At 44.0% G+C, this 16018-nt stretch overlaps 1 protein-coding gene across 2 annotated transcripts; it reads left to right on the forward strand.

The window, feature by feature from the left end:
- The first annotated feature begins 6965 nt into the window (after positions 1-6965).
- Positions 6966-15100, forward strand: Smim11 (small integral membrane protein 11). Of its 2 annotated transcripts, none has more exons than XM_063224448.1 (3): positions 6966-7065; positions 10724-10837; positions 14935-15100. In XM_063224448.1, the coding sequence occupies exons 2-3, from the start codon at positions 10826-10828 to the stop codon at positions 15079-15081; spliced, it is 159 nt and encodes a 52-aa protein (XP_063080518.1). In that variant the 5' UTR covers positions 6966-7065; positions 10724-10825; the 3' UTR covers positions 15082-15100. The 2 variants fall into 2 exon arrangements, with proteins under 2 accessions (XP_063080518.1, XP_063080519.1); XM_063224449.1 differs by lacking the exon at positions 6966-7065 and adding an exon at positions 7595-7612.
- Positions 15101-16018: the final 918 nt, after the last annotated feature.

Genomic DNA, 16018 nt, shown 5'->3' on the forward strand with positions numbered 1-16018 from the left:
TCACTGTCACAACTTACAGATGTAGAAGTTTGATTCTTCTCCAGATAGCACCAGTGAACAAATTCAGATGACAGAGGAAAACCTTGCTTTTCATGAATTTCTACTTTCTGAGCCCTGTCATTTCTGCGTTAATGGAAATTAAGCTCAGTTCATGAAGTATCTTTTTTTTCCTATTGCAGCGCTTATGATGTTAGTCTATCCGTACTGCTTTAACTAGCGTCCCACTTTATATATCTTGGGCAAAGGAAAACAAACTGTGAGAAAAAGAATCAAAGTTTTCCTAGTTAAGTATAGCTTATTATTAGCAATCAATATATAGGTGACAGCAGAAATGGTTATCACTCAACCTTACTTTTGGAGAATGGGTGAAAGACTTTTTTTGTACCAGGATTGAACCCAATGTCTTAACACCAAGCTACATTCCCAGTCCCTTTTTAAGCACATTTTAAAAAATTTTTTTATTTAAAGAAAGACTAAACAAAACAGAAAATAGGTAGAAATAGTACATATGTTCAGAGAAAAAAACAGTAAGAAATCACTAGTTGATGTCATTTTACAAATAGTTGTTCAAGGTACAAAAATGGAACTTGTAAAGTGGGAACTCAAACAGAGAGACTGCAAACAGTTCTGTTCAATTGTCCAACAAAAACTTAGTAACATGGTTGTCAATCCTATACACTTAAACATACATGCAGTTATCCATATCTTCATTTATGTTTAGATTAAACAAACTAAAGCAGGTTAAAATCATTCTGAACAAAGAATTAGCATTGCTGGATTTCACATCATGACACTCCGTGATCAGCACTGGGTACTATAGAGTCTTCTTTTTAAAATTTAATTTAAAGAAAGACTAAACAAAACAGAAAATGAGTAGAAATAATACATAATTTCAAAGGAAACAATAAACAGTAAGAAATCACTAGTTGACGATTACAGATGATCTTCTTACAAATAGTTATTCAAGATACTAAAGTGGAGCATATAAAGTGGGGATTCAAACAGTGAGACTGCAGCTAGTTCTGTTCAACTATCCAACAAAAGCTTAGAAATGTGGTTATCAATCCTGTACACTTAAAAATACATGCAGTTACCCGTATCTTCAATTATGTTGAGATTGAACAAACCCAAAGAATAATACTATTGCTGAGTTTCACATTATGACACTCCAGGATCAGCACTGGGTATTTTAGTGTCTCTTTTTCTTCAGACCATTTGTTCATTTCATCATGTGTCATAAGATCAGTTCTCATAAACTGTTTATAGGTTCTACACATGCATGAGTCTTAACATGTATTTTTTTAAATTGTGAAAGTAGTAAAAATGCAGCACTACAAGACAGAACAAAGCCAATCGAGACAATGCAGTGACATTGGTACAGGATTTCACAGTAGGATACTGGGATAGTAGCAATAAGTACCGTGGTGTATCTCTTTAACTTAACAATAGTTGTCCAGTCAATTAGGTACTGTAAAATCAAACCAAAAATAGAACATTTTAAAACCAATTGAGAATACTGAATAGAGCAAAAGAAACATAACAAAACATTGAAAACAAACTATGCCTTAGAACAGAAGATAGAAGGAAACCCCCCATATTTGCTATACTGCATATGGTCATCCTTCCAAGAGATGTTAAAACATCTATCCCCAGTAGCTATGGGGGGAGGGGGGCAGGCGGGAGAAGGGTGCTTGATTTTCAGCCCGTGTGCCAGTAGGCTCACAGGTAATGGTTCTCCTCCAGGCCCAAGCTGCAGGGGCTTACCAAGAGGGCGGGTTAATAAGCTTCCTGAGTCCCTCCATGGCTGGATCTCAGGAGCTCTTTCTCCTTCTGGCCCATGTCGCAGGCACTTACCAAGAGGGCAGGTGAATAAGTTGCCTGAGTCCCTCCGTGGCTGGATCTTGGGAGCTCTCTTCTCCTCCTCCCCAGTCCCTTTTTAATTTTTATTTTAAATTTTGAGACCAGAAGCAGGAGCAAAGATGGCAAATGGATAACAGCAGGCTACAGAGGCTCCCTGAGATAGTCAACTTAGAATTCAACATAATATAGCATGGGGAGTCCTGAACAGAGGGAGAGAAATTCTCTTGTCCCAAGAAGAAACTAAGGTGAGAAGAACCATTCAAACATATAGTCCCAGTGCTATTATTGGAACAGCTGAAGGTTCAATGCTCCCACTGTAATGCCCAAACCCAGTGGTGGTGACTTACCGAGCCGACTGAAATTCCACCACTTCAACTCACTGGAAATGCAGTCACACTGATGTTGGGGGTCTGCAAGCCTAACAGAAAGCTGAGCTGGTGGGGAGCCTGCATCGACCTGTGGTGAGTGACGGGAGTAGAACCATTCCACAGAGAAGGGGGCTCCAACAGTGACATTCTGTTACCAGGCAGGACTGGCAGGAACAAGGGGCAGCAGTGACTTCAGTCAGTTGTTCCCTTCTCAAACAGGATTGGTGGAGTGAGCTTGCTTGGGTCATGCGACCTGGCTGAGACCCAATAGGTTATCCAAAATCAATTCCCTATGGCAGCAGTGCACACTAATGGAGTGAAGGGCTCAGCAGGTTGACTGACCTGGAGGGCAGGGGCCAGCATATACTATCCTTGTCTGCTAATCACTAGCACATGGCAGTGTGAAGGGTCATCTAGCCCACGTGCTTCAAAAGAATTGTTACCAACAAAGAAAAAAACTGGGGCCTCCTGGAAGAAACAAAAAAGATGGGAAGAGGAAGCAACAACAAAAAATCCCCAGGTCCCAACCCTGAGAACATTGACCCAGGACAGGTAAATACAAAGGAGAATGAGGACAGCAAACATGCAATATCAGACATGGCACCAGTGGACATAAAGAGATATCTTTGGGACCTCACAGATGAGTTCAAAAGGGAAATATTTAGACAAGTATCATGGTTTATGTCTGTGGCCCCCAGGCCTCATGAGTTTGCATTGTTTATTTGCGATTGGTTCATTGTCTAGTGCTTGGATTGATGGTGTCAGTGCTCCACCCACATAGGGGTGGAGCCAGGATGTGATGTAATGGCAGGAAGAAGGTGTGTCTTGCTCTTTGCTGGTTCCTGCTTGCTGTTTGCAGCTGCCATGAACTGCTGCCCAGCCATACCCGCCTGTCTTGGAGCCAACAGAGTGTGGACTGAAACCTCCAAAAACTGTAAGAAATAAACCTTTCCTTTCCCAATTTGGGCTTCAGGTATTTTGTCTCAGCAACGAGTAAAAAGTAACTAAGACACCAAGTAAAGCAAGATATTAGAAGGTTCATAAAAGAGATGCTAAGCACCCCTCAAGAAGACACAGATGGAAGAAGGGAGGAACTCAAACAAAGGAGAGAACCATTTGATGAAGAATATAAAGAAAATATAGAATATATGAAGCAGATTCAAAGAGATTATCAGGAAATTTAAAACTCTATGGGAAGATGGCAAAACTGCTTGAAAGAAACTAAGGATAGACTATCCAAACTGGAGGACAGGTTTGCAATGTGGGATTATGAAAGGAAAAACTTTTTAAAAGTAACAAGGAAATAACCAGTAACAATACAAAGGCTAGAAGACGACAAGAGCATCTATAACTTGAGAATAAAGAATGTGAATGAAGAAGCAGGGGTACAAACAAAGGAACTATAAAGGCTATTCACAGAAATAATTAAGGAAAACTTCCCAAACATAGGAAAAGGAAATGATATGCAGATGTGTGAGGCATACAGAACTCCAGCCACCTACAACCAAAAGAGAGCCACACCCAGGCATATAATAATCAAGATCCCAGAAATTCAATATAAGAAACAATATTAAAAGCTGTTAGAGATAAGAAACAGATCACCTATAAAAGAAGGCCCATCAGAATAATGGCAGACTTCTCAACACAAACCATCAAGTCAAGAAGAGCCTGGAGTGAAATATTCCAATCCCTGAAAGAAAATAACCTCCATCCCAGATTGATATACCCTGAAAATCTGTCTCTAGAAATTAATAGAGAAACAAGATGCTTCCAAGACAAAGAAGAACTTGGGAAATTTTCGACCACCAATCCAACTCTACAGAAAATACTGCAGGGCATTCTAGAGAGAGAGAAAAGTACTAGGATTCCAGGAACAACGGCAGAGAGGCCTCAATGAATGGAGCAGAAAACAGAATGAAGAAGACAAGCAGACACCTGATGACAAAAAAAGAGCATAACAGAAATGAGGCAGAGAAGGTTGGTTATAATCTGTAATATAGATGGCCTTGATACACCAAATTTAAAAAAAAAGAACCACACGTAGAGTAGATCAGGAGGTAGTGTCCACAGAGATGTTATTTTTAGGAAATAAAATTAACATGAAAAAGAGTACATGGACTGAAAATCAAATATGAGAAAACAATGCTCTGTGTGACAGAGAACCAGAGAGTAAGAGGGGCAACTAGATGATTATTTGAGGATAGGTTGGAAAGACAGGCTTTAATAGGTAAAGGAATACAATTAGAGGTCAAGTCCAGGAGGAAGAAGGTTTGGAACCACTTAGGTGAATAACAGGTTGCCCCTCCAATTTAAAACCAAGGGTCTTGGTGAGACCCAAAAGTGCACAGTGTACCCTGGGGAAGTGAAAGGGGAGGGAGAGTCTTTAAAAAGATGGCAGAAGATATTAATTGTATATCAGGATTTAAAACCCATGCTACTTGCACCACTCTGCTTAGATAGATTTTATTCTGTCCCAGTTTGTCTACTTGCATTAGATTTGAGGGCACAGAGAGCTATTCGAAAAACATCAGGATATAGCACAGTAATCATCTTTAATTTCTTATTAACTTAATCTGGAGCCCTGTATGATTTATACTATTTTATCATGACTGATTTTAGTTAAATCTGGTTTGTTTGATTGCTGTTTGGTATCAACAGACTTTATTCAAAAACTGATATGATAGTATCAAGTCTGAGAGTATAGGAAATTACACTGACGATGGCAAAACTCACTACAATACACATTCTGGTTTGATCACTACCTGTTTTTGAAATTTTATACTATATACAAAGTTGTGTTTTTATTAATACTGTTATGTACTGATAAATTCAATTATACTACGTCTGATGATATCCCCAGTTCTATTGAAGATAACAAGAGACAACACAGGAACTATGGTAGAACTCTTTGTACAACGGTGTTATATGTCTTTTTTGTTTCATGTGTTTACAGGGATATGTTTTGTTTTTCTTGCTTTATTTTGTTTCTCCCTCTAATATAGAAAGGATAGAAATACATTTAGGACTCATGCATGTGTAGAACCTATAAACAGTTTATGAGAACTGATCTTATGACACATGATGAAATGAACAAATGGTTTGAAGAAAAAGAGACACTAAAATACCCAGTGCTGATCTGGAGTGTCATAATGTGAAACTCAGCAATAGTATTATTCTTTGTTCAGAGTGGTAATAACCTGATTGGGTTTGTTCAGTCTCAACATAATTGAAGATACGGGTAACTGCATGTATGTTTAAGTGTATAGGATTGATAACCATATTTCTAAGTTTTTGTTGGATAGTTGAACAGAACTAGCTGCAGTCTCACTGTTTGAATCCCCAGTTTATATGCTCCATTTTAGTACCTTTAAAAACTATTTGTAAGAGGACAATCTGTAATCATCTAGTGATTTCTATTTATTTTTTCTTTGAAAGTTTGTATATTTCTACCTGATTTCTGTTTTGTTTAGTGTTTCCTTAAATAAAATTTTAAAAAAGAAAAAAAAATAAATTTTGAGACCAAGTCTCCCTAAAGTCAGTAAGTTCCCCAGACTGGGCTTGAACTTCCCAATGTCTTGCCTCAGTTTCCCAGAGTGCTGGGATTATAGGACTGTGCCACCACGCCGGGCTGAAATGCTGACTCTGACTCTCCACAGGCATATATATTCAGTATAGTTGTGGAAACCTTTTGCTCTAATTTCTCCCCCCAGTATCAACTCCCACCAGACTGGTTTGAAAATTCCAAATTTAAACAGCTTCCCATTTTTCTTCTGTATGCTGTTTGCTTTTAGAGCACCTCCTATTTGTTCTATTGGCTCCCTAAGACATGAGTAAGGCTTACTTCTTAAAGGACAGCTCCACAGGTATTTAAACATGAACCCACGGTAGGGGCTGATCTGATGACTCCAGATCCAGGCTCCTGGTTTCAAGCGCTCTTTCTGGTACCTGCTACCTCAAAACTGAGCATATCTGTTTGCGTTTCCGTTTCCTTGTTTCTGAAATGGTTGTTATTGTGTGTCCTTTACAGGCTTGTTATTTTGACTCAAATTAGGCAACAATCTCAAAGCGCTTTATAACAAAGGTAGTTTTGTTACTTTTCCCTCTCTAAGGAACCATATGCCGTCCCTTCAGTTTGCTCTTGGATACAAACACCATTCTGCCCCTGCAATTTCCTTCAGGCCTGTTTCCTTCCCCTCCGAGGGGTGAGTCGAGCGCGTGACAAATGTATTTCTTCCTTTCTTTTTGTATATGGGTTCTGTCTGTGCCCCGCTGTGCGAGCGTTCATTAAGCATTCACTATATGCAGAACTCTGGGAGGCTAGCACTGGGGAGCCCTAAGGTTGCCCTAAAGGAAAACGCATGCATGCAAATGTCATGCGAGAAGACCAACGCTAAACTCGGACAGTTCTGGGGATCTGAGTGTCCCGAGGCGCACACAACAGCCACCGCGGGGGTCTGTGGGCTCCCTAACGTCTTTTCTCACTGCTGTCCTCCTGCACCTCAGTGGATTCAGGATGAGCGTATGCCCCCAGAGAACGCCCCAGCGCTTGGATGACGGTGCCCGGCCTACATCACACCTCCAGGCGTGTGCACCAAGTAAAACTCAGTTCACCTCAGGACTGAGGGTCCTCTTCCACGAGTACATCACCCACACACAGCGAGGCACAGTTCATGCACCCACCGCGCCTGCGCACAAAGCGATTTACGTTGCGCGACTGTGGGCCGCACTGCGCTGGCGCGCCGAGCGGTGCGTTGGGACTTGTAGTTTCCCCCGTAGGATTGTGGGAGTCGTGGTTTTCCTGCTGGCCGGGTGTGAGAGGCTCCGCCGCTGGGCTCTTGTAAGTGTGGGTGGATTACGTCTTGACTGGAGCTAGCGGATCCTCGAACTTTCTTTGGGGCACTGGGGATAGGGCGGTCAGCCCTGCGTTCGCGTTTTCTCTCAGGGATCAACGCCTGCTGGTCCTGGGTCGCAGATCACAGGGCCTCACCCCAGAGGGCGGATTGTCTCCGAGCTGGCGCGTGGTCTGCGCAGGGTCAGAGCTGGTGGCTAGAGCGTGGGGATTGGACGATCTTGGGGACGAATGAATGTTCTGGAAGCTTTGTTGAATGGAAGGGCAGAAGAGCACGAAGACAGGCCCAGGCTCTCAGCCTTGCATCTTAGTGGGGGGCGTGTTGCTCTTCTTGTGTCAACCGGTCGGGAGAGGAGTGGGCGGGACCCCCAATTACTCCTAAGAAGAGCCGAGGCCCCAGGGTGCTCTGTTACTCCCCGAGGTGTTCTCGCCGGGCCAGGTATCCTCGCTGGTTAGAAAGGCTCAGACCTCTGGCCCTCATTCCTCCGCAGATCCCCGAAAGGTTGGGATGTGAAGTCAGAGGAGCAGAGATCAAGTGAGTCAGATTTCCTGAAGGCCCTGGGCAGAGCAAAGAGGGCCAAGTGCTACCCAAAAGGTCACCATGTATCCACTCCCTGCTCACATTGATCCCTGGTTCAGATGATTGGCGAAGTGTAAAAGACTGGAAATGAGCACAGCTTCAGAACTTGGAGAGGAAGGGTGAGGGTGATGGGAGGCAGGAACTTGTCGAGTACACTGACCTCTCAGTTTATCAGACATGCCAAGAAGAACATGGTGTTATCCGTTGTCCTATAATAATGAATAGCTTTTGTTTCTGAAAGAAACTTGGCAAAGGCAAAAATCAAGATTTTTTTTGCAATAAAGGAAATTAGAAAAATAGAAATATATGGGGTTGTATCTAAGCCATTTGCTATTTTTGAGGTTGAAGCTAAGACTAGGTAGTTCCAAGGGACGTTTAAAATTCCCTGCCCTTCCCAGATACTGCCCCTCAAAACTGTCCACATCTTGGTGACTTTTGCAGTTCAGCCCTTGGATACCAGCTGCTTGTCTAACATTACATTGAGTGTACTTATTGATGTCAGAGCAAATAGCTTACTGATATTTTTAGCTTTCTTATTCTCATCTCCAGAAGGCTTCAAGTGTCCTATGAAAATGCCCACTTGGGCATATCATTTCGGGAAAGCGAGAAGTTGTGATTCCAGTTGTGACCGTGGCTAATCAGAATGATTTGCCTTCTTCGCCTCCAACCTGGTTCCACCTCTTCCACTACAAGTGCAGATTGACTTCCTGTTTTTGTCTTAAATAAACTTGAATTTGTCACTCAAGGTATGAAGTTGAGGCAGCTGCTAGTATATTTTGGCTGTGACAGGATGATAAGTCATGAGTCAGAGTTGTAGAACTATTCTTTGGATTTTTTGGTACTGGTGATTGAACTCAGAACCTTTCACTGAGCTACTTCCCCAGCGCTTTTTTATTTTATTTTTAAATTTTGAGATAGGGTTTTGCTGAGTTGCCATGTTGGCCAGGCTGGGCTCAAGCTTGCAGTCTTCCTTCCTCAGCCTCTCAGAGCTGGATTGCAGGTATGGGCCACCGTGACCAGCTGGATTCTGATTTCACAAATGAGGATCCTGGTTCAAAGGGTTAATGGCTTGCCCCAGGTCATGTACATTGCCGTTGATATCAACAAGGAAGGAGTCCAGATCTCCAGTTCTCCTTGTCCTCATTATTCTTTATTCTATGCCCTGCTATTCTTCCATCACTGCTTTTTGCCCTGGGTGCTACCTGTTTGTATTCTTAAGCTTAGCATGTCCATTAGTGGAAGAGAGATATTTATCCTAATGATAATGGTTGATGTTGATTTAATGCTTTCTGTACTGGAAATGGTGCTTTGTGTGTAGAGTCCAGCTTCTGAGGAAGAATTTACAGACAGGGGAGTTGAGGCTTGGAGAAGCCAAGGGTTTTGTCCAAGGTCACACTGCTGGTAAGAGTAATGCATCCCTGCCAGAGGGCCAGACCCCTGGATTGTTTTGGAGTGTTTTATTTTGTTTTCATTCATTTTCTCCTATAAGCTGTGTGGAACTATTTTGCTTTCCTTGACCTTGGGATTCAATATTCTCTACATGTATCAGTTCATGGGGTATCTGTTTTATCCTTAGAAAATTTGTGGGAAGCAGCTATCTAACCTACTGTCTTTGTACACTACTCAAAGCAGGAATTGTAAAAATAAATTTTAAAGAACTTAAAACCATTTCACTTTAATGTACAATATAGACAGTCCGTAACATTTTTAGAGATTGGTCAGTGTTAAAATTCTAGCGATAGATTATAACATCTCAGGAACACATGTTTGCAGTGGGGGTCAGAATCTGCTGCTGCTTAGTGAGCGGGCCATTTATACATGAAGTTAATGAGCACACTTAATCACAGTGAGCACATGTAAACAGTACTGTGTTTCAAATTCTTATCATTAGCTTATTTGACTTTGCAGAAGTCACAGGGAAAACTTGGTTATCTTGTACCAGCTGTTAACTGGCTTTCAAGTCACTGTGATCTTGAATAAATGAGGTAGGGACTTTTGATGTTTAGATGTTTTTGTGATTCAGAGTTCTTCCCTGAAGTTCATGTCCTCCTCCCAAAGGTCTGTGATAATTTCTGCTGCTTTTCTTCTTCTAATAGTAAGTGCTTTTAAAGACAAGCAGCTCATGGGTTTGAGAGCAGAGCTCTCGGCCTGGATCAGGATAGCACCGAGAGTAAGGCTCTGGAGCCAGACGGCATGGAGCTGAGTTGTTACTTGGGAGACCCCGATATGTTATTTAAACATTCTGTCCTCATCTATAAAGCAAAGATAGTCAATTATACCCCATAGGCTCTTAAAAAGACTAAATGAAGTATGTGTGCAGCCTGGTACAATAAAGGTAAGCTGTGATTATTATGCTATACGTCATTAAATTTGAGAAAAAACAGGGACCCTAGAGCGCATCTGTTGGCACCTCCCTCCCTCCCTCACTTCCAGGTGGCCCTGAGGACTCAGAAGGGAGTCATTTACCAAAGTGTGTAAGTTTTTCATCCAGAGCTTGTTTTCTGGCTCCCCAGGGGTATATGTCATGCCCTAAGAGTAGTGACATACCCTTTAAGGCCCCAGAGCAAGTCCTATGCTCAGGCTATGTCACTCCCTGTCATTTTCAGCCTTACCTTCTGTCATCCTTTAGAGGGAAATATTTTAGGTATGAATTGCTTTCTTAGGAATATTTTCTCTATCATCTACTGCCTTCCCTTCTGATAACTTTTAAAATATCGAAGATAGCAGAGGTCAGTTAGCAGAGGTCCTGAGAAACAAAGACATTCATCCCTGAACCTGTGCCCGTTTAGGCCAGGACATGGTGGAGTGAGTTTTGGGCATGGGCTCTTAATGGTGGGAGGGAGCACATATCCCTCAGGAATAGCTGGCAGCTGCAGAGAGAGAGAGAGTCCTCACCCCACCCTTGGGGTGACCTGGGTCACCTTGTTAAAGACTCACCACCTGCTTTTCTGCAGAGCCTGCCATTACTGCTGCCATGCCTGCCTCTATCAAAGGCACATCCTCCTAAGGTGGTCTGCCCTGGACATCCAAGTTGACCTGCTTCTTTTCTCCCCTCTGTTCCCCCAGAGCAGATCTTGGCGATCTCGAGGACCTGCCATCCCAGCTCCCTCTCATGCACCTGACTGGGAGGGTGACATTGATCACAAGTGAACTCACAGGTTGTACATCATGAACTGGAAGGTGAGAATAGTTTTAAACAATGATGGTTTGTTTTTTTTGTTTTCTCCTTATATTCGTCAGCTTTTAGTCATTGTAATGAAATACCTCTGATAATTTCCTTGTAAGGAAAAGGGTTTTATTAAGCTCCTGGTTTTGGAGATTTTGGTCTAAGATGGCACAGTTGTTGCTTTGAGATAGTGGGGGCGGTGCCCAGTGACAGGGCCAGGGAGATGTGATGGAGCAAAGAAGCACAAGAGAACAGATTAGGATCCTACAGTTCCCTTCAAGGTAGCACCCTAGCGACCTAGACTTCCTCCTCAGGGTCTGCAGCATCTCCCAAGAGCGCCACCCTGAGGACCAATCCTGTAACACGGGGACCTTAGGAAACATTCCGCTTCTGAATCACAGCACTCAGTTGTCAAAATGAAGACTAACAGGTCTGTAGAAGCAGATTAATTATCAAAGAAAGAGATGAAAGCATAGTATATTTTATTGTGTTATTCTTTTAAGTAAAAACACATTAATGTACATTTATTCATCAGACTTCTGGAGGAAGGCCAGGCCTTTCTTTGCATATCCTCTAACTTGAGATCAGTCTCTTTCTTGCAAAAAAACATACCTTTAAAGTTTCACATTTTGGTTCCTTTAATATAATGTGCAGATGTTTGTGTTCCCCTCCATTTATATGTTAGAACCCTTACCCCAGTGTGGTGGTATTTGGAGGAGGATCCTGGCAGAACCAACTAGATCGGAGGACAGATCCCTCAAGTATGGGATTAGTGCTGTTACAGAAGAGACCCCAGAGAGCTTCTCTCTCATCCTTGTTCTGCCGTGTGAGAATATAAGGAGTCTGCAGCCTGGAAGGGGCCCCTTTCCAGAACCCAGCTGTGGTGTATCTCAGACTGCCACCTTCCAGAATGACAAAAAATAAATGCTTATTGTTTATAAGCTGTTTATGGTATTTCGTTATAATAACCTGGATTGACTAAGACAGAGATCTATAGATCTTATGAAGTGACCTACACAGAAAACTTTCCATATGTTTATGACCCTCTTCTCTAGTCTTTTATAGTTTTCTTGCAACAGCCTGCCCTGCCCCCTATTCAAGCTTAAGTCTTGCAAAGCATTCAACTTACTTTTCATGGGAACAACTCTCTTGTAAGTCATAAGTAAACTACCAAAGGAGCATCAAGTGCACCTTGAGCTGGCTGGGGATTAAACACAGTGGCTCCTGTAAAGTGTTTGGTTTAGTTGATGGGAAAAGAGGTTGAAGGGCAACCAGAGGATAGGCCCACAGAGAGCTGTGGGTCAGTACACTTGGACAGGGGAGAGAGCTCACCGTTTAAATCACAGAAACCAGCAGCGTGAGGTGATTGGTCAAGAGAGCAGCCACTAAAAGAAATGTTTAGTGTAGCCACCTTGCTCAGAGTAAGCTCAAACAGAAGTCACACATCATGTCACTCTCCAGGGATGGCTGCCGCTCATGAGCTTGGTGTAGTTTCTCCCAGCATTTTTTCCATATATGGGAGTGGGATGTATTTGTCAAGTGAGGGATCTTACTGTATTTTTTCAATGATTATGAGCACTTCTTTGTTCAGAACACCTAGAAGGCTACTTATTGCAAGGAGGATCCCCCCCAAGCCCAGAAAGAGTCATTGCCACTCAGAGCAGACTCCTTGCCAGGCAGGCGCTGTGCCGCTGAGCTGTACCCCAGTGGTCTGCATGCTTTGAGAGGTGGAAGTGTTTTGGTAGAAGGAAGTCAGAAGAGAGTTGGGACACAGCGGCAAAGTCGTCTGGCAAAGGACAGGAAAGGAGCCCCGGGCCCTTACCTTGGCCCTTTAGGGTTCTTGACCTTTGCTGCCTCTCCCAGTCCAGAAACTTCTACCTCTTGCCCTCTCCTCTCTGCTTCCTATAATAGGAAGTAAATATTGAAGTCATTTGCCTGTGTACCTTCCATGTCCTTTTCAATGGGCTTTCCAACTTCTAGTTTGGATAGTTTGTTCTTGCAACTGCTGCCGCTGAGTTTTAGGTTTAGGTCACCGAGAGTGGTGGGTTTTCCTGCTCGGTCCTCAGTGACTCATGTACAGAGATGTAGAAGCCTGAAAAGAGCAGCTGATTCCCATAGGAGACAGTGCTGTGGCCAGCCTAGAATACCCATGGCACGTCCTCCTCTTGGCTGACTTGGAGTTAGACCTTCGCCTCTGTAATATGAACCTTCGAGAAATCAGAAGGAAAGAGGCCCCATTGACAGGGGGCTTAGCCACAGGCCTGGGAACAGGAGTCTGGCAGCCAGACCAGCAGGCTGAGCTGTTCTGTTTACAGAAGCTTTGCTTCTGTAACGTGTATACTTTTTATTACTGTCAGTATCACTTTAAGTCCATACATCATGTTTATTCTTTGCTGTTAAAATGATTTAGTGGTTGAAAACTTCCCAAGCTACTGAATGTTCTTCCTATTTCAGTTCAATCAAAACAATCTGGATAATTGGAGTCTGCCTGCCCCTTTATAGTCTTTATAGTCTTACCGTATCACAGTGCAACCTTTTTCAGGTGGCCACACATAGGTAACTTCAGAGGTGTGAGTTCAGCTGCCTTTGGTAAATTCAGGAGCCAATCCATTGTTGATTTGCACAATTAAATGGTAAAGCGGACACCTGTTAGTGGGTGACTCTGTGACGAAGAGTCAGACCCCACCTCAGTGGTTGCTAACCTTCCCCTGCGGTGTGTGTGCGCCCCATGGGGCTCAGTAGGATGAGAATGAGGATGTAGGGAAACAGCCACATGGGATTCCTAAGTGCACAGGAAGTGCCCAGTATATGGCCGCTCTGATGCTGTTTCATACATGAAATCCACTTCCAAGTCTAAATCAATGAAGTTCAGTGATATTGTAGGCACATGTCGGTTGTATAGGTTGTGGTTCCATTACCTCCATTTCACTGAGAATCAAAAATTAGTGGGAAGGAGCTTGCTAAGGGTTAGAATGTCCCCCTGGACCCTTGGCCACATCACGGATGAGCCTCATGACACAGGTGGGCCTCTCAACCTCCAGGAGCCTTGCTTTGCTTGTTTGAGAAGTGAGGAGAAGCTGGGTATGGTGACACATGGCTGTAATCCAGCATTCTAGGAGGCCGAGGCAAGAGGATTGTAAGCTCGAGTCCACCCTAGACAGCCCACCCTCCACATAAAAATAGAAAGGAGTAGGGATGTAGCTCAGTGTGAATGCTCTAGATTCATTCCCCAGTACCATGAGGGGGGAAAATAAAAAACAGAGTGGTGGCCTAGAGCATCCAAGTCTTCCAGCCTTCCGGCTGTGTGAGCTAATGCCTTCACTAGCTAGTTTTGAATTGACCTGAGATAAACTGGTAGGGCAAGCTTGGTTCCAGTGTCTTCCAGGGAGAAAAATCTCTTTTTATTGGTATTACATATAATAAGTGATTAGGCAATTGAACCCAATGATTTCATTAAGTCCTACCTGTATTTGCTTTGAGATACAGTTGTGATATGTACACGTCCCTGATAGAACTGGCTAGTGTAGAAACCATTTTTCCACAGACGTCCTTTTAGGCAGTGGGTTACAAATTTTCCCAACAGGAAATTGCAGGGACAGTTAACAAGGGTTGAGTTTTAACGTTTTGAGTTTTACTGTATTTTGCTTTTCCTTCCAGCACTAGTGCCAATGAACCAAGAGAAAGTGGCAGTGTACTAAAGAGGCAATGTGGCCCAGCCTCACACACAGGGAATGAGGCAGAAGCTCCAAAAGGTGCAGTGACCATCACGGTCATGTGGGAGTGAGTGGCGGAAGCCTCCTGGATCCAGCTCCTTTCCCTGGAGCTTGCAGTTGTCCAGAAGCAGGGCACAGGCTCGTGGTCCGCAAATCTCATTAAGCTGTGAGAGACCACTTGTTATATCTGGAGTTGATGCTGTTCCCTCCCATAAAGCCAGAAGCAAAGGGGTGATGAGCAGAGCAGCGGGTGACATGGGACAGGTCCTTGTCTGCTTGGTCCCAGGTGTAGCCCCAGCACCTGGCTTCGTGCCTAGTAAATATTTGTGGGATGAAGGAACACGAAAGAAACATGCCGTGTCACCTGTAGAACACTCAGGGGTTCTTTTTTCTTGAAGGTCCTCGATCATGTGCCCCTGCTGCTGTATATCTTGGCAGCCAAGACGCTGATTTTCTGCCTGGCATTTGCTGCAGTGAAAATGTACCAAAGGAAGAGACTGGAAGCAAAGCAGCAAAAACTGGAGGTGGAAAAGAAGACGCAGTGAGAGAAGAAGGAGAGCCAAAGGGAATAGAAGGTTCGCAGGCTTTGCGAACGAGAGCTGCCTGGCGGGTTGGGGCAGGCTGGTCACTGGGCTTGAGGTAGGGCTCGGGGTCCTGCCTGCTGCTCTGCCATGGTACCCGGAATTTGGCCCCTGTGCTCTGCATGGACAGAGGTTCTTCATGGAGCGGGTCTCAGGGCTCTGGAGCAGATAACTACAGCTGCGGCCTCCTTCTCCTATTAAAAATACCTGAGCTTGTGTGGTAACTCAGGGATGTGGGCGGGAAGGAGGCAGTGGTCATTGGAAGCCCTGAGGTGAAGGACTCAATGTGTCTTTGATGTGACAAACAGATCCCTTCCTGACCTGTTGTAACCCAGACCTCATCTGCTGCTTCCTACCTGCTCCTACGCTCCCTCAGGCTGTTCCTGAGCCACAGTGACTCAAGCCTTGTCTACGTCCTGGCCTCACTGCCCCTTCCCGACTGTCCCCTCCCCAGACATCCCTGTGGTCAGTGCCTGCCTCATTGCGCATCTAAGGCCCAGAGCTCGCTGTGGGGCTCAAGCCTCAAGGCTCTGGGGAGCTGTTACTAAGGCCCTGTTGCACGTGAACATGCTGTTTCCTTGATCCCAGGGTGTCCCTGCAGTGTTTTCAGTTATCTGTGAATTCTGTGCCTCTCTAAAAATGAAAGGATTCATTGGGCAGAGAGGCCCAGCTCAGTGCTTCTGAAACCTGGCTAAGGATCAGAATTGTCTGGGATGTTTTGAGAAACACAGTTGGGTCTGGGCTCCTGTTTTTTGAAAACCACCGTAGCTGAGTCTGCCACCTCTGCAACAGGTGTGGGAAACTCCGGTCCCGTGGCTCCAAAGCTCCACCCATGCTGAGGTCTGTGCTCCCCGAATGAAGGATCTGTAGTAGGTGCTTTGCAAGGTGTTTTCCCACCCTG

This window comes from Cavia porcellus, unplaced genomic scaffold (assembly GCF_034190915.1).
Source record: "Cavia porcellus strain 051 isolate PalLab524CR breed Dunkin Hartley unplaced genomic scaffold, mCavPor4.1 scaffold_15, whole genome shotgun sequence".
NCBI classification, from domain to species: Eukaryota; Metazoa; Chordata; class Mammalia; order Rodentia; family Caviidae; genus Cavia; species Cavia porcellus.